Raw genomic sequence first — 16865 nt, forward strand, 5'->3', positions numbered from 1 at the left:
CTGCATGGTGCTTTAACAGGATCTGGTGACCTGGCTCAACCCAGCCGCGGCTGGCTGATGCTGTGCATGGCAGACTCTTATTAACCGGCTCTACCTTCCCCTTCAGCAAAAGAGAAAAGAGGAAAAAAAAAAAAAATCATCTGTATAAAAGAAAAAAAAAAGCCGTAAAAAAAACACACACAAGAAAAAAAATCCATGTTTTCCTAATTTGCACGAAATTTTATACCACATGATGTGCCTTGCCTTCGAAGCCTAAGTATTACTGGACCCGATATCAGTGCGAGGGAGTCGCTGCATGCCTGGGGCTCCCGGGGGCCCGGGGGGGCCGGGGGCCACTGCCCCCCCCTCGCCTCCTGCATGGCTTCTTCTCGGCCGGAAAAGTCCCTTTTTCTCTCTATTCTTCTTCTTTTTTAACCGATTTTCCCCCTCAGAAACGTCTTCCAGTTGGTAATACCGATGCATCCTCTGCGCCAACACACCGGAATATGCAATAGCTATGGAGGGGGCCTGCCGGGGGGGCGGCCACCCCTTTGCTTTGCTTCTCTTTTCTTTGTTTTCCTTCCCTTTTGGGGGGTTTATGTTGTTTTTTTTTCCTGCTTCCAGCAACCAAAGGCAGCGAGGCGGGAGGCGGCAGGGACCCCCGGGCCAGAGACCCCGCAGAACGCTCGGGGGGGACGCGGCAAGACTGAGCGGGGTGTGGTGGGCTCCGTGCAGGGAGGAGCAGGGATGGAGACCCGCAGGGATGGAGACCCGCAGGGCTGATCCTTACGGGGGGCCACAGAGTCCCAGCCCTCCCCAGCAGGGACCCCCACTTTTCAATTGGTTTTCAATGGGGCGCAGGGCCAGGAGGGCTGAGCCCAGCTGCTCTCGTGACAGGAATGGAACCGTGTGAATGTAGCTGTGCCCCCTCCGGGCTGGTGTCAGGGGGGGTCACCGCCTGTCCCCAACCTCCACCCCATCGGCTTCATCCCCGGGGGTCCGGCTGGCACAGCAGGGAATGGCAGGTGCCTTCTTGCCGCCCCTCCCTGCTGTGCCCGCTGCCGAGCAGGGGCCCGACACCCCCTAAAAACCCAGAATTTGCCTTAAAAGCCCAGAGTTCCGCCGGCTGGAGAGATCCCCCAACCTCCCTGGGGCTGAGTTCTGCCGCGGGTTGTGACACCACTGGGCGGGTGGCACCTGCATCGCTGCTGCTCGGGCATGAAGAAACGTCGTCGTCAACAGTTTTTAATTTTTGTTTGTTTGTTTGTTGGTTGGTTTGTTGTTTTTTCTTTTCTTTTTTTTTTTTTTTTTTTTGGTGTCAAAAAGTATTAGTGGGGGGTGACGGGATGGTGGCGTCCCGCCGGGTTTCACCCACAGTTGAGGCTGGTTTGAGGGTCCCAGACCCTTGGGAGGAGCCTTGGGAGACGCTTCTTTATGCAAGGTGCAGTATTGATTTCTGCAAAGACAATGCAAGGAGGGAGTGGGGGCGATGTCCAGCTGGGGGGGGGGGGGGGGGGATGTGGAATGAAAAATAGAATAAAAAAAAAAAAAGAGGGGGGAAAAAGAAGACAAAATTTTTTAAAAATAGACATTTTTCTTTAAAGAGAAAAACAAAAAAAAGGGGAGTAGGTTGGAAAAGGCTCAGCTCAAAGCAAAAAATATTAAAAAATAAAAAAAAAGTTTTTAAACGGTGACGGTGACAGCCGAGGGAGGGAGCGGGGAGCACCGGGCCAGCCCCTTCGGACAGCTCCGGGGGGGCGAGGGGCGCTGGCGCCCCTCGGGCCTGAGTCCCCCCGCCCCGAGGAAGCCTCGGAGCCCCCTCTCCCCGCGGGGAGACCACCGGGGCCCTCCCCTTCCCCCTCTTTGCTGCCTCCCCACCCCCCGGGCCGGCAGCAAGTCCGGCCGGGCTGCGGCCGCAGCCCCCTAAACCCGCCCTCGGCAAGAAAAGCACCTTAAACCAAATTTCAAAAGGCAAAAAAGAATCAACTCGACGTCCCCCAGCCCACAGGGCGGCACTGGGGGGCCGTGCCGGGGGCTTCCCCTTGCGGGGCCGGGGAGCCCCCCGTGCCCTCGGGGTCTTTGCACTGCTCCCCCGACACCCCCCAGGGCCGCACCCCCGGCTCTGCCCAAAGGGAATATGCAACACCCCCCCCCGGTCCCTCCCCGGGGGTGGGGGGGGCACCACTCACTTTCATTATTTCTATTTTTTTAATCATTCTCCCTTTTTTTTTTTTTTTTTTTTATCTTCTGGCGGCCTCGACGGCCACGGTCGGGGTAAGCGCAAAGCCGGGGTGGAGGACACCCCATCCCTGGGGAAGCTCCGGGGGGGTCCCCCGCAGGATGGGGATACGAGGGCGCTCCGCTCGACAATCACCGCGGGGGTTTCATGCACTACAGTCTCTCCTAGAGGGTTTTTAGTCCGGCTCGTCGGCTTAAAAAATTAAAAATAGTCCTTGTGACCTATAAATAAAACAAATAACCTGTACATATATATATATCTCTATATCTATCTATATATATATATCTCCATATATATATATAGGTATAGATATATATAGATATATATATAGATATATATATGGGGCTGCAGGGCCGGGTGGGGGTGCGGGGCCCCACACAGTTAAGGTACTTTAAATCGCAAAGGAATATATATATATAAAATCTCATATATATATATATATATATATATATACACACATACATGCATACATCTATATATATATTTATATATATATATATGTGTGTGTGTGTCTTGTTTGGTAGGGTTTGGGTTTTTTGGGGGGTTTTTTTTGGTTGTTTTTTTGGTTGTTTTTTTTTGTTGTTGTTGTTTTTAAATTTTTGTTTGTTTGTTTGTTTTGTTTTTGTACTCGGAGTTTAGAATTTGCTGCTTTCTGCCCCCCTCGGGGATCCCGCCACCGGCTGGGATGGGTGCCCCCGGTGATGGGTGCCCCTCCGGGTCCCCTGTGCGGTGCCCGTGGGTGTCACTGTGAGTGCTGCAGGTGACACCCACGGGCACCCCACCCGGTGCCCCTGTGGGTAGCTCTGGGTGTCCCTTGGGCGCCTCAGGTGATGTCCACGGGTGCTCCTTTGGATGCTCCAGGTGATGCCCACGGGAGCCCCTCTGGGTGCCCCAGGCGATGCCCACGGGTGCCCCGGTCCACGGGTGCCGCTCTGGGTATCCCCCGTGCCATGCCCGGGGGCAGGCGGGAGGTGGAGCCGGGGTGGGGGGAAATCCCACCCCTGGGCAAAGAGCGGCAAAAGGAGAGAAACCGCCCCAAAAAGGCGCCGGGGCTGCAGCCGGCCGGACCGCGCCTCTTACCCAAACCAAAAATGCCGCCGCAGTGCCTCCGCGCCGCCGGCTGCCCCGCCCGCCTTTTCGGGGGCTCTCGGCTCCCCCGGGAGGCCGGGGGTGCCCCCTCCCCGCAGTTATATTTTACTCGTTCGCCGGATTCTCGCTTTCGCTTTGCGCAGCCGATACACACCGCGAGCGCACCAGGGCCGCAAGCCGGGGCCGGGTCCCCCCGCTGTGCCCCCGCTGTGCCCCCCGGCCCCGCATGACCCCCCCGAGCCCCCGCTCGCCTCCCTGGTGCTTCACGATATTTGATTATACCATTGTACGCAGCCATTACCCATAGCGCCGCTCCTGCCTACATACACTTACTGACCCTGATACGGATTTTTGGGGTTTTTTTGGTTTTCTTTTTTGTTTTGTTTCTTTGGTTTTGGTTGTTTTTTGTTTTTTTTTTCCCCATTGGTTTTTTGTTGTTGTTGTTTCCCCCCCCTCCCCTATGCAAAAAAGAGAAAAAAGAGACAAAAAAGCAGAAAAAAACAAAAAAGAAAAAACTGACACACACAAAAAAAATTTAAAAATTAAAAGGAAAAAAAAAAAAAAGACAAAAAAAAAAATGTATAAAAATTAAACAAGCTATGCTTCAACTCCAGCTCGCCTCCGCCCTTCCTTCGCTGCCCCGGGGGAAACCGATGCACGGCGCCCAAACGGGGATAATTCGGGTGTCCCAGCGGAGGAGGAGGGCACTGGGGGGCACCGGGGAGAGCAGAGTCCTGCTGGGCAGGGGGCACCCATCACCCCCGAGGGACCCTCAGCCGTGGCGACTCTTGGCCCGGAGGAGGAGGGTGACACAGCGCCAGGAGCAGCAGGGAGAGGAGTGTGGGGACAGGCCATGGGTGGGGACAGCCGAGGTTCACATGGGGGCTACTGCCCCTTCCTCTGCTTCCAGGCCTTGGCCACGGGACGTCACCTCCTCGTGCACATGACGTCATCGCCTGGCGATGTGACGTCACGGTCCTCACCCGTAGGTCAGCGTTGGCCGAAGTTGCGCTTCGCGTCCGCGGTCCCCACGGTCCCCGTGCCCCAGCACTGCTCCGGACAGCCATGGAGGCGCGGCCCCCACCCCCCTCGGTGCTCCCCAGCCCCCCGTGTCCCCTCGGTGCCCACCCCTCGCTCCGGGCTGCTCGGGCAGCGGCTGGCCACCGGCTCTCGCCCTGCCGAGCTCGCTGAGGTCTGGCAGCTTGGAACTTGTCCCATTGCCATTGTCCCCTGCCCTAGTGGCACCCGGGGGTGCCGGACAGACCCCTCCCCAGCACGGTGACACAAGACGCTTGACGCCGGGGTAGGCTGAGGAAAGCTTCACTGAGCACATGTGGGGAGGGGGCTGTCCTCATCCCCCCGGGCCGGGCTCCCCCGCCGGCCCAGGGCTGGGGAACGCGGGGAGTCCCCGCGGCCTTCCCCGGCCGCCGCCCTTCCCGCTCCGCTCCGGCGAGCGGTCCATCCGCGCCGGGTCTTGGTCACCGCCGGAGCGGCCGCGGGGCGGGTGGTGCCACGGTGGCCACGGCTGTCGCCGAAACCCGGCGTGGATCCGCGGACGGGGTGAGGGTGAGGCGCCCGTCGGAGGTGTTCCGGAGCGGGCAGAGGGGGGCGGGGAGAACTCAGAGGGACGTGGCCTTGCTCTGCTGCTTGTCGTCGTTCAGCTCATCGCAGTCCTCGGCCGCCGGGTTGACGTGGCCGGAGCGCTCCAGCCTGCGGGAGGGAGGGAACGTCGGTGCCCAGCACCGCGGCCGTGCCAGGGACACGAAGGGCACTACGGCACGGCAGCATGGGGCTATGTCAAGGGCACACAGGCACCATGGCACAGCCGGAGGGTGGCTACCCTCGAGGGAATCCAAGCCCTGCTGTGGGAGCGGGTCCCGGTGCCGCCCCGCGGGGCAGCCAGGCTGTTGGGTACCTGTCAGTCGCCAGGGTCTCCGGGTAGTCGTTCTCCTTCCTGTGAGGGGAGAGAGGCTGAACGGTGACCGGAGACAACCCTGTCCCCAGCCCGTGGCAACCTTCCACGCACTTTTCCCCTGGCCAGCACCCCCCGGCCCCCGAACCAATCCAACCTGTGCCTCCTGAGATTCCAGAAACGGTTAACGAGCAGCACCACGAAGACAATGAAGAGGAAGACGACGACGGCAGTGAGGCCCAGGAGCCATGGCTGCAGCACCTTGGGGCCCGTGTCTGCATGGCCAGGGGACAGGGAAGGGGAAAGATGGGCGTGGGAACAGCTTCAGGGGTTCAGGGAATGGACTCCCCCATGAAATGGGACCCCCCATGGGATGGGACATTGGCAGACACTCACTATTACCCCTTCCCACTCTCCCTTGGGTACCAAGGAAGCCACCCCCGACACAGCTCACCTGTCCCCAGCACAGTGGGGAGCACTTGGGCAGCAGGTGGGTATCTCCACATCTTTCTGCTCTGCCCCCAAAAATTACTGTTGGAGCATTGGGACAGACTGGTCCCACCGGAAAGGTTTCCCAGGAGCTGATCTTATACCTGGGGAGGCCCTGGCGACATCCCCAGGCACCCGAGGGCACAGTGGTATAGAGGGTCACAGGGGCACCTACCCGCCTGTCCCTGGGCAGTGGCAGCGAGGATGAGCAGGACCAGGAGCGAGAGGGGCTGCAATGACTTCGGCATTTTTGGGTGGAAGGCTGGGGTGCGTCTGGATCCTGCTTCTGAAGGTGAGCTTCTGTCCCGTGCTGCTGTTGTGGCTGCACTCTGCACCCAGGGCAATGGGCGCCTTTATTGGCCCCAAGATAAAATGGCACCAAGCACCATGGCAACGTGACTCCTGTCACCCCTGGGAGGTGGTACCACTCCCCTGGCTCAGGCACTGGCACCCCACAGCACCCAGTGGTCACCACCTCCGGGACACAGTGGCATGGTCCCCTGTGCCCATGACTGGGGACCACCCCCAGGGTAGGTGGGTGGATGGAGGGAGGGACAGACAGGTGGGTGGGTGCACAGGTGGAAGAACAGATGGGTGATGTGGTGGAGAAGTGCTCACCCTGCCTGGTTCCCCCTATCCTTGCTGTCAGGGCTGGGGCAGATCCCATGGGGATGGGGCAGCACGGAGGGGTGGATAATGCCAGGCCGCCACCAGTCTGGGCATGAGCCAGCTGGCCCCAGATAATCCCAGGTGGGACCCCATCATATCCTCAGGGAGAGAGTGCCTGCATACTGTCAAGAGTGAAATACTGGGTTAGCTCAGGGAGACCATGACAGGGTGTCCACCTACCAGGGCACAAGGAAAATTGAGGCAGACAGTGGCCAGCAGCACCCCAGGGAAGGACAGCAAACTTTAGCAGGACCGTCCTGCCTGTGGCAATTTCTCAAGGGGCAAAGGAGACTGGACGCACAAGGATCCATCTTCAGATTGGGTTTAAGACAGGGGGTGCAGGTCCATACAATAGCCCCCATCCTCAAAGTCCTCACCCAGAATCCAAGTGAGGCTTCAGGGTGCTTTGTCTCCCAAGACTGGTTTGGGGCCACCTGTGGGTGCCAGTGAGCATGGTCTGGCAGTGCCAGGGGACTGAGTGGGTGGTGGGGGCACAGCCAGCCTCAGCATCCAGCTGTCAATCTGTCTGTCCCTACCTATGTGTCCATGCTGCATTGGCCCATCCAGGGGTGTATCCATATTTCCATGTGCATGTGTGCACCCGTGTCCGTGCCCCCTACCACCACTGGCTGTGCCCCCACACCATGGGTTTGCACCCCCAAGCTTTTATACACCCATGTGCCAGGGGTGGCATGGCTGTGCCAAGGGGTGAGCAGGGCTGCGGCAGGTGGCTTTATTGGCATGACAGCCCAAGAGGAGCCCTGAGAGCAGCGCTAGGGCTGGGCAGGGAGGGGGAGGCTGTGTGCCAGTGCTGGCCTATGGCAAGGACCATGCTGTGACCTAATGGTCAGGCAGGGCTACAGGGTCCTGCTGGGGGCAGGGGTGTCCCCCAGCCCTAGAAGAACCTCTTCTTGGGGGAGTCAGCAAAGGAGACGGAGCTGCGTGGAATGAGCAACCCCAGTGGGATGTCTGTGCCGGGCAGGATGTCGCTGCCTTCATCCTCTGCCTTCTGCTCCACCAGCACCTTGTCCTTCTCCAGCCACTCTGCCTCCAGCACAGTGCCCTCAGCCATCCCCTCCTTCTCCTCCGGCTTGGGCCCAAATGCCCAGTCTGCAGAGGCAGAGATGGAGCTGTCAGGAGCACCAGCCCTGCCACAACACAGTCTCATGTGGGGGGGATACCCCCAGCCCCCTGCCCACCCCAAAGCCCAACCCTGCTGTGGGTAGGTAGCACTCACCGGCAAAGTCGTGCACCAGGTCCTTGATGAGGTGCCCCACGATGGCATATGCCACCACCAGCACCAGTGTTGCTGCCATCATCAGGTACAGGACATAGCGGGGCAGGCGGATGCTGTCCAGGGCGGGGGGCTTGTAGTCCACGTACAACACCCCGTCCTCCTCAGGGGGGGCCTGCAGCAAGTGCCGTGGCCCCCATGCCCCCCTGGTGCCAGGGATACCCCCTGCCAGGGCCATGGCCAGCTATCCCTGCACCCCCAGCCCAAGCCACCAAAGCCTCTGACACGCAGGGAACTTAAGGGAAGTGGCATCAGGGGCCACAAAGCTCCTCGGTGCTGGCAGCTCACAGGGACAGTGGTGTCCCCATGGCTGGTGGCAGTGCCACTCACCCGGAGACAGAACTGTGTTGCTGAGAAGGAGCTTAGCGCCTGCTAATCCAGGCACAGCCCAGCTGCCTCAGCATGGGGGGTGACCAGTAGGCTCCAATGTGGGTCAGGGTCCCCAAATCCTGCCCCTTTGGGAGCACCACTGCTACCCCTGCACCCCTGGGAGTGGGGAGTCACCTACAGTGGGAGAACCCCCAAAGACAAGGATGGGGAGGGATGCCCAAGGTCTTTCCTCCATCCCCTAGGCTAAGTTAAATTGCTCAGCAGGCTCTGGATCCCTGGAGCAGATCGTTGAGATCCCAGAGGACACAGCACCCTCAGAGCAGGACACAATGGGCAGAAGGGATGGGGATGCAGCCTCTGCCACAGCAGCTCCCATGGGGTCCCCTCTGCTGTACAGTGAAGCAGCCCATGGCAAGAGGCTGTCGCCTTCCCAGATGGCTGCCACGTGTCACCCCAGCAGCCAGTATCACCTCCCCAGTGCAGAGCAGCCTACAGAAGGTGTAGGGTTTAGCCCAGACCAGCAGCAGTTTTGGAGAAACCCCAAACCCTTCCCAGCACAGGCTAGACTGGGAGGGTGAAGGTGCTGGTGGGGTTCAGTAACAAGGCTCAGCCCTGCTCCACTCCAGCACCTCTCAGCTCTGCTGCACCAGGTCACTCCTGCTCATATCCCAGCATCAGATACGCATTTTGTTCCAGTTTTATCTTAAAAGGTGTTTGGGAGAGCAGAGACAAATGTTGGCACAGAATGATTGGGAAACAACCCTGCAAGTGAGTAAGCTCTCCAGTAGAAAAACTGGAGAACAAAGGTGGGGACAGCCTGGCAAACTCCAGGGTGCTGGAGCCCATGTGCCAAGAAGGGAACAGCAGACACGATAACATGGCCTGGGGAAAATCACCCATCTCAGTGTCCTGGGGATGGATATGGACATGGATACACCAGTGCCACCTGCGTCCTGCCCATCACCCAGGGGCTACAGAGAGTGAGGGAAGAGGGGCAAGCAACCCATAACACCTGATGACTCCAAACAACATCAGATGTTTCTCCCTAGCGCTGGCGAACTGCAGTCTGAAGCCCCTCACCCTCCAGATCATACACAGGTGACCCTACCCACAGCACTCAGGCGCATGTTACTGACTCTCAGTGTGTACAGGTGACCAAAACTGATCTCATCTTGACTAAGAGCCCTTTCCATGGGGTCCTGAAATGGGTCAGACTGGGCCATGGTCAAGGCTGGCCCTTGGCTGTCTGAGCATCAGAGCCCTGGGGATGCTGAGCTGGCTTCAGGGACTAAGAGGATTGAGCCTGGGAGTGACTCATAGGGAGCCCTTGGACAAGGGGAAAAGGTGTGCCCAGCAGGATGCCAGGCTCTGCAGGGCAGTGGGACCTACCAGGGCACCTCAGACAGTTCATCCTCCTCCCCAGGGCTGGGGGGGGTTTTACCTTATGCCATCAGGGTCCCCACTCCCTCCTCCTCCCAATGTGCCTGGACTCGATTTTAAAGGTCCTTTCCAACCTCAATGATTTAATTTTGGCAGCCCTCAGGCTCCCGCCCAAGGCTTGACCCCATGACACTGGGTGTACTCCACACCTGGGCACAGGTAAATCACAGCTCAACTCACTCCAGCTTCCTGTGCCAGTGCTTTATTCCCTGCCAAACCCGAAACCCCAGCGCCCAGGCCGGGCTGGCTGAGGGATTTGGGTGCCAGCAGCAGCCTCAGCCCTCCTGGCCCTGGTTAAACATGGGGGAAGGCCCAGGCAAGCTCTGCCTCACCCTGCCCACCCTCATGGCAGCAGAAAAAAAAACTTCTTTTCTTCCCTGCAGGAAAAACCCAGCCACATTTTCCCAACTTTGCCATGAAACAAACCCCATCCTCAGGCAGAGGCTACCACAGGCTCAGCTCCAGCTTGTCCCAACAGGAGAAACCAAACCCAGTGTGAGGGTGAGGAGGGCCCTGACTCAGCGCCAGCACTGAGAGCAATTTTGGAGCATCCTAATACCATAGCCCACAAGAGCCCAAAGCCCATCCTAGCTCCCAGCAAAACTCAGCTGGGGAGATTTGAGCTGCCGACTTAGCAGCACCAACCCAGGGCAGGCCCAAGCCCTGTAGAGCTGGAGCAGGCTCTGACGTGCCAAGCAGAGCCCACCTGGTCCAAGCCCCAAGCCATGCTGCAGGCAGGCAGTGCTGATCCTGGCAGGGAAAAGGGGCAGATCCCGGAAACAGTGGCTGGCAAGGAGCGATGGGGAGGCAAGTAGCAGCTCAGCCTGGATTTGGAGGGAAAAGGTGGTTGTAATTGTGCCAGAGAGCAAACCCAGTCCCTCCTCCAGCTCTGTGTGGCAAGGCACAGATCTGTGCTGATAGAGGTGGCCATGAAAGCACCGTTGGCAGCAGGAGGGGCTGGGAGGCAGGACACCACCTCAGTGCCCCCAGTCCAGGCTCAGGAGGAGGCCTGCAGCTTGCAGAGCCCATCGGCGTACTGGAACTGGGTGCCGTTTTCATACTCGTACATGTCCAGGGCCACCTGGCAGCTCTCGCGCACCACGCGCTCCTCGTCGCTGGCGAAGGCGCGCAGGGCCCGCAGGCAGGAGGGCCGGGCGATGGAGCCCAGCGCCTCAGCGCACTCGTGCCGCACCATGGGGCTCTCAGTGCGGCTGTGCAGCGCGGCCGTCAGCTGAGGGACACACGCCTCATCCTGCAGCTGCCCCAGCACGTACCCGATCTCATGGCGGAACAGCGCACTGCCGCAGTGCAGCCCTGTGGGAGGGGAAGAGTGAGCTGGGATGCCCCAAAATGCACCAGGATGCCCCAGAACACACCAGGACGCTTGGAGGGAGACCCCACCTGAAAGCTGGGGATGCCAAGGGCCACTCCCCCAGCCCCATGTACAGGATGGGGTGTCCCACCCTGCTCTATGATCCCACCCCTGTCCCAGTGCCTCCTCTGATGGCAGCACCCAACCTCCAGAAGAGCTGCTGACCCCACCTGCCAGGTTCTGCCCCACCACACAATGTTCCCCACAGGGGATGGCAGCATGGCCAGGACCAGAGGCTTGGTCTCCAGCCCTCTGGGACCATGCAGCAGGAGCTCACAGCTCCCATCTTATGGACCTTAACGGTCCCAGATGGCTGGAGAGCCTGATCCACTTCCCTTGGGCTGGGGGTGGGTCCACACAGTTTCTGGGCTGCGGTCTGCCCCCTTCCCACTCAGGGGACATACCCCTCTCCAGAACTATTCCCAAACACCAGAAGCCCATGACTTTTATTGGGGTCCTTGAGTAGGACCCCAAAAACCACAGGCTGGGTCTGACAATGGGTCAGACCAGCAGGTCCCAGACTACCATCACAGCCAGTGCCTACCCTCCCTCAGGGAAGGGTGTCTGGAGGTTGGCAAGGGGGCTCTGGAACACCAGAGACCACCCAGCACTCTGTAAAGTAGCAGGGAACAGCAGCCCTAGACACAAACACACAAGAACAGTTCTGGCAGTCCTGGGTTTGGGAAGGGCTCATCCCAGATTAGCATGGACAGACCCACAGCAAGGACAGGCCCTCACCTTCTGCCAGTGCCAGCACAGCAGCCTGGCCCCCCACGTTCCGCAGTGCAAACATGGCCCGGTAACGATCAAAGAGCTCCTGGGACTCATCCAGGAGGATCTCCCGGAGCTTGGCAACATCCGTCTCCTCAGCGGGGGGAGCAGGATCTACAGAGAGGTACGGGCTGGTGCCTGGCTTCTCCTTGTTGTTCTGCAGCCACTCCAGCCTCCTCACAGCCAGCTGACACGTCTCTGCCACCTGTGGGGACAGGGACATTGCCCTGGCTGCAGAACAGCACTGGACAGCACCAGGAGAACCCCAGCATGCTGCAGGATGTCACTGTGATGTCCCCACCCACCTGCCCAGGCAGGACCTGCCTTGCCCTCCGAGACCAGCAGTGCTGCATCCCAGAGGAAATGACTTCTCAGGAACCTCACCTCGACCACAGGATCCTGGCAATAGCGTTTCAGGATATCCAGCACGTCAGGGTTCCCGATAGCGCCCAGGGCTTCACCTGAAGCATGTATCATAATGTTATCAGGATGTCTATATGAGAAGAACCCTGCTGTGTCCTCTGGAATGCCTTGCTCTAAAGCACAGACACAGGCCTAACTGACTGATCCCAAATGGGGCAAATGTAGACACAGGCCAGAGTGACCAATTACAAACAGGACAAACACAACAGGAGAAGCCTGGCCTGCAGGAACAGCAGGGCCTGGCCAACCTGTCCTGTCAGGTCTGCCCAGGGGAGGTGGTGAGATGCTATGTGACTCAACGTTTGACACCCAAGCTGGATCAGGCCCCCATGAGCTGCTCTGTACAGTGGGGAAAACACCCCCAAGCCCCACTTCTCAGCCAGCTCCTTCCCCTGCCCCCAGAGCCTCAGGAGCTGCTCCCGTACCTGCTTCATGCCTGACCATGGGCTCCTGGGCCGTGTCCTCCAGCACGCGGATGAGCACCGGGATGGCCGCCTCGTCCTGCATCTGGCCGAGGCAAAAGGCCAGCTCGTGCTTCAGTAGCGCCGAGCCGTCTCCAAAGGCGCGGCTGATCCACTCCACGGCCGCGCGGCCGCCCAAATTCCGCAGGGTGAAGAGGGCCCGGAACCGGGCGGGCAGGGGCTGCGCCGCGTCCACCAGCGTGCGGCCGATGGCCTCCACCTCCTGCTCCGTCACCATGGCGCGGGCGGGTCCGGGCACACTGGGCGCTCTGGGGGGCTCCTCGGTCACACTCCTGCGTCCGGGGAAGGGAGTCAAGGTGCGCCCTCAACCGCCAGCGAGTCCCGTGGCCGGGGGCAGGGCGGACGGGAAGGGCCGCGGCCCGGCCTGTGCCGGAGAACCGGACCCCGGGGCCAGGACCAACCCCACAGCCCGTGTCCGTACTCGGTTTCACCGGAGACCCGGGACGGACACAAATCCCCTGCCACGACCGCGCCAGACGGAGCCGCCGGGCCAGCAGAACCGGGCCCCGAGAGGAGCTGCCCAGGCCGGGGGATACCAGGGGAGTTCGGGGGGGGCCCGGCCCGGCGGTGCCGGCGCTGCACTCACCGCGCGCCGCCATCTTGCTGCTCCGTCACGTGACCGGCCGGCGGCGCCTGCGCAATACGCACGGGCGCGGCCGCCCACCAGGGGGCGCTGCCTCCCCCCACTGAGGGCGCGGCTGTTCCCGCCCGCCAGGGGGCGCGGGGGGAGGGGCACGGGGCCACCATGGCCGGGGCAGCTTCGGCTCCAGCCGGGCACGCTCAGGGATCGAAGAGCCGGGCAGGGGCCCAGGGAGCCAGGAACTGAGCCACAGACTCCTCCAGAGAGGGGCCAGGGGTGCCAGGCTGGGAAAACCCCTCCAGAGAGGTGCTAGGGTGTTCCAGGGAGGGCAGAATTCCTCTGGAGAGCAGCAGGGGGTGCCGTGCAGGGCAAACCCCACCCTGGAAGGGCCAGGCAGCGTCAGGCTGGGCAAACCCCTCTGGAGAGACGCCGGGGATACCAGGCTGGGCAAGGCCCACCCTGAGAGGGGCCTGGGGGTGTTCCAGACTGGGCAAAATCCCATGAGAGAGGGTTTGGGCAGTGCCAGGCTAGGAGAACCCCCAACCTGAGAGGAACCTGGGGTGCAAGACTGGACAAAGTCCTTCAGGAGAGGAGGCAGGGGTGCCAGGCTGGGCAAAATCACACTGGAGAAGAGCCAGGGGTGCCAGGTTGCACAAACCTCTCCAGACAGGGGTTCAGGGTGTTCCAGGCTCGGCAAACCTTTCTGGAGAGCAGCCAGGCATGCCAGGCTGAGCAAAACACCCTGGACCTCTGTCCTAGGGGGTGCCAGATGGGACAAACCCTCAGGGCAGCACATCCCTGAGTTTGTGGATGCAGTTTAATTCCAGGCTGGTGTCAGCCCTCCCTTGCAAGTCACTGCTCCGCCTCTTCCTTCCCTCTCCTTCTCATGTGTGTTTACACAGCAAGTTTCAACCTTCAAAGGAGTTTTGCCTTATTTCAAGGCTTCTGCTGCTTTTGGCCTAATGGAGAGGCCTTGAGACAGAGGAGAGGGAGATCCCAGCAGCCTCCCCCACCCAGCCCTAATCCCCACTGTACTCCCGCAGCACACAACACACCACCAAACAGTTTATATCCTGGGAGAGAGAATGGGCACAAAATACATTCCACTGCCTGAAACCTCTACAGCAAACCCAGGATGAGTGACACTGCCACACCTCCCCATCTCGTACAGCTGGTAGCACTGGGCCAATTTGCCAGAGTCCATGGTGAGTCTGCAAGCAGGGATGTGCAGGGCAGCTGCTCCCCAGGCCCATCAGCCCTCCCCACAGCTCTCGAAGTACTGGCACATCAGCTCACGCACTTGCTCAGCCCGGTTGTCCTCCATGGCGGCTGGAGCAGGCTGGCAGGGCTTGGGCAGCTCGGTGGGCTCGGTGCCCTCCAGCCACTCCTCGTTGAAAGGGTTGTCGTGGGCCTCACAAACGTTGTGCAGGATGCAGCAGGCGAGGACGAGGGTGGGCAACAGCTCCAGGCTGCAGTCATCACACTTGAGGAGGATCTGCCAGCGTGCCTTGAGGCGCAGGAAGGCATTCTCTATCACGCTGTGGGCCCGCTTCAGGCGGTAGTTGAACTGCAGCTGGCGCTGGGTGAGGTTCTCATCCTCCTGGTAGGGCTTGAGGATCCAGTCTTGCAGGGGGTACGTGGCATCGCCCAGCAGCACATACTTCTGTGCCTTCCCCATGAAATGCTTGGGAGGATTGGGGCACAGCCGGCCTTCCTTGGCCAGCACCCACAAGCTGGAGCTCTCCAGGACTGCGCTGTTCTCCATGCTGCCTGGAAAGGCAGTGGAGACATCCCAGAACTGCCCCAGCCCATCCACAGTGGCCTGTGTGAGGATGGAGTGCCAGCCCTGGCCGTTGCAGTAGTCGGCGGTGAGGCGCAGGGGTGGGTGAATGGGGATGTGCAGGCTGTCCAGTGCCCCAATGCAGTGCGGGAAGCCCCATCGTGTGCAGAAGATGCGCACCATGTTCTCCAGCTCCTTCTCGTCAGGCAGTCGGAGGTAAAGCGGCTTCAGCAGCAAGACAACAGCGTAGCTCACCTCCCGGACACAGCTCTGCACTGTGGAGGGCCCCACACCAAAGAGGGGGCTCAGAGTCTGGTACTCCACATTGGTAGCCAAGTGCCACAGGGCCACAGCCACCCTCTTCTCCAGGGGCAGGGTGGGGTGGAAGTGGGCACTGTGTGGAGCCAGCCCAGGCCGCAGCTGGTTGCAGATGTAGAAGAAAGTCTCCTTGGACATCCGAAACTTCTCCAACCAGTCCTGGGGCCCAAACTCCTTTAGGACCACCCGCTCCCACCAGTCTGTGCTCCTGAGGCTGGGCCAGGCGCGGGGGTAGAAGCAGCAACCGGTTCTCCTCCGGTGAGCGATGAGGAGCTGCAGTGCAGGGGGGGGACAACAGCAGTGTGAGACAGTGCTTACCTGCTCTTCACTGGGACCCCCTTCTGAAGACTACTCAGCTCAAGAGACTTGCTCAAGGCAGGAAGATGGCCAGTGCCAGGTGGCCAGTGGTCCCAACTGGTCTAACACCGGTCAAATCTTCCTGTTCCTGGGAAACCTCACTGCAAACCCACCAGGCAGTAGGTGTGACTCCAGACAAGATAACCAGGTGTTGCAGAAGGAGTTTTCTAGAAAAGCCCCTTTTAATGAGCATTACTGGATTTCCATCTGCTGAGGAAACTGTGGGCTAAGTCCTGATTTGGAAGGGGGAGAGAGCACCCTTCAAAGGTGGAAATCATAACTCGGAAAGGGAAGCTCCTGGTCTCTCCACGGAAATTGTTTTTCTGTTATTAAAATCTACAAAGCCACTTTAAACTAAAAAGAGGCTTCAGTCACCTTCTTCAGGCACTGCCCAGGCCAGCAGGTTCCTCGTGTTCCCCCCCCAACCTGTCCTTGCTGCCAGGGATCCCTTGTATCCCCCATTGCATCCCCCACCTTTAATGTCACACCCTCCTTCACGTCCCCATGTCCTCTGCATCCATCATCTTTTGTGTCCACACCGTGCGTCTTTCAAGTCCCATCTTTGTGTCTTTGTATCCCAGAGAACCCACATGTTCCCCATCCTTTGTGATCTCTGTGTCCATTTGTCCTTCCAGTCCCACCTCCCATGTTTTGGGTCTCACATGTCCCCCACCCTTTATATCCCACTTGTGACTTCCCCGTGCTCCCCATCCTTCCCACCACTGTCCATTTTTTCTGTTCCTGTGCTGTGTACCCCGCGCCCCAAACCTCCCATGTCCATGTATTGCGTGTCTCACATCCCCCATCCAGTGTCCCCGTGATCTGTCCCCGCATCCCCCATCCTCCATGTCGCCGTGACCTCCGCGCGTCTCCCGTATCCCCCCCTCTTCGTGTCCCCGTGACATCAGTGCATCCCCCGTGACCCCCCCATCCTTTGTGTCCCCGCCATCTCCACGTGTCTCCCGCATCCCCGCACCCTCCGTGACCCCGTCCCCGCGTGCCGTTGTCCGCACTTGCATTCCACTCCCCCCACCCACGGCGGCCCCGCCCCGGTCACCGTCATGAGCCGCTTCTGCCGCTGGCTGTAGTAGTGCCGGAGCCAGGCGCGCCGCTGCGGCCCGTCCCAGCCCCCGGCGCCGGCGCTGCTCCCGCTGCCAGCGCCGCTCCCGCTCCCGGGGCCGTTCCCGGCCATGGCCCCGGCGCGCAGCCGCCGCCGCCGCGCCAGCGCGCACAGGAGCACCAGCAGCCGCTCCCGCATTTTCAAATCGGGAGCCGGGGCCGCCCTGGAAGTGATCGGCGGTGGGGTCACGGTGGCACCGGGGGGCGGGACGGGGCGGCGCC

General features: G+C 60.3%; 4 protein-coding genes across 4 annotated transcripts; all 4 read right to left on the bottom strand.

Annotated features, from left to right (window-relative positions):
- Window positions 1–4451: 4451 nt before the first annotated feature.
- Window positions 4452–6170, bottom strand: SMIM24 (small integral membrane protein 24). Its single transcript, XM_058858867.1, has 4 exons — window positions 5884–6170; window positions 5377–5494; window positions 5223–5261; window positions 4452–5017 (listed from the first exon to the last, which is right to left on the bottom strand). The coding sequence occupies exons 1-4, from the start codon at window positions 5954–5956 to the stop codon at window positions 4927–4929; spliced, it is 321 nt and encodes a 106-aa protein (XP_058714850.1). The 5' UTR covers window positions 5957–6170; the 3' UTR covers window positions 4452–4926.
- Window positions 6171–7260: 1090 nt separating this feature from the next.
- SMIM44 (small integral membrane protein 44) lies at window positions 7261–9484 on the bottom strand. The gene is made up of 2 exons (XM_058858866.1): window positions 7615–9484; window positions 7261–7487 (listed from the first exon to the last, which is right to left on the bottom strand). Exons 1-2 carry the CDS (start codon window positions 7847–7849, stop codon window positions 7273–7275), a joined length of 450 nt encoding a protein of 149 aa, XP_058714849.1. The 5' UTR covers window positions 7850–9484; the 3' UTR covers window positions 7261–7272.
- Window positions 9485–9621: 137 nt separating this feature from the next.
- On the bottom strand, window positions 9622–13165 carry DOHH (deoxyhypusine hydroxylase). The gene is made up of 5 exons (XM_058858863.1): window positions 13076–13165; window positions 12433–12761; window positions 11969–12045; window positions 11552–11789; window positions 9622–10755 (listed from the first exon to the last, which is right to left on the bottom strand). The coding sequence occupies exons 2-5, from the start codon at window positions 12704–12706 to the stop codon at window positions 10439–10441; spliced, it is 906 nt and encodes a 301-aa protein (XP_058714846.1). The 5' UTR covers window positions 12707–12761; window positions 13076–13165; the 3' UTR covers window positions 9622–10438.
- Window positions 13166–13354: 189 nt separating this feature from the next.
- Window positions 13355–16865, bottom strand: LOC131589399 (uncharacterized). Its single transcript, XM_058858851.1, has 2 exons — window positions 16582–16865; window positions 13355–15440 (listed from the first exon to the last, which is right to left on the bottom strand). The coding sequence occupies exons 1-2, from the start codon at window positions 16780–16782 to the stop codon at window positions 14322–14324; spliced, it is 1320 nt and encodes a 439-aa protein (XP_058714834.1). The 5' UTR covers window positions 16783–16865; the 3' UTR covers window positions 13355–14321.

The sequence above is a fragment of the Poecile atricapillus genome, chromosome 28 (genome assembly GCF_030490865.1).
Source record: "Poecile atricapillus isolate bPoeAtr1 chromosome 28, bPoeAtr1.hap1, whole genome shotgun sequence".
Classification (NCBI taxonomy): Eukaryota; Metazoa; Chordata; class Aves; order Passeriformes; family Paridae; genus Poecile; species Poecile atricapillus.

Excerpts from the sequence above, each read along its gene's own strand:
- SMIM24 (XM_058858867.1), bottom strand. The coding sequence starts at position 5,956 with ATGCCGAAGTCATTGCAGCCCCTCTCGCTCCTGGTCCTGCTCATCCTC. Across the intron at positions 5,262-5,376 it reads TGGAATCTCAGGAGGCACAG|GAAGGAGAACGACTACCCGG; the intron begins GTTGGATTGGTT and ends CTCCCCTCACAG. Across the intron at positions 5,018-5,222 it reads GAGACCCTGGCGACTGACAG|GCTGGAGCGCTCCGGCCACG; the intron begins GTACCCAACAGC and ends TCCCTCCCGCAG.
- SMIM44 (XM_058858866.1), bottom strand. The coding sequence starts at position 7,849 with ATGGCCCTGGCAGGGGGTATCCCTGGCACCAGGGGGGCATGGGGGCCA. Across the intron at positions 7,488-7,614 it reads CCTGGTGCACGACTTTGCCG|ACTGGGCATTTGGGCCCAAG; the intron begins GTGAGTGCTACC and ends CTGCCTCTGCAG.
- DOHH (XM_058858863.1), bottom strand. The coding sequence starts at position 12,706 with ATGGTGACGGAGCAGGAGGTGGAGGCCATCGGCCGCACGCTGGTGGAC. Across the intron at positions 12,046-12,432 it reads CATGGTCAGGCATGAAGCAG|GTGAAGCCCTGGGCGCTATC; the intron begins GTACGGGAGCAG and ends TACATGCTTCAG. Across the intron at positions 10,756-11,551 it reads TGTGCTGGCACTGGCAGAAG|GGCTGCACTGCGGCAGTGCG; the intron begins GTGAGGGCCTGT and ends CCCCTCCCACAG.
- LOC131589399 (XM_058858851.1), bottom strand. The coding sequence starts at position 16,782 with ATGCGGGAGCGGCTGCTGGTGCTCCTGTGCGCGCTGGCGCGGCGGCGG. Across the intron at positions 15,441-16,581 it reads GGCAGAAGCGGCTCATGACG|CTCCTCATCGCTCACCGGAG; the intron begins GTGACCGGGGCG and ends CCTGCACTGCAG.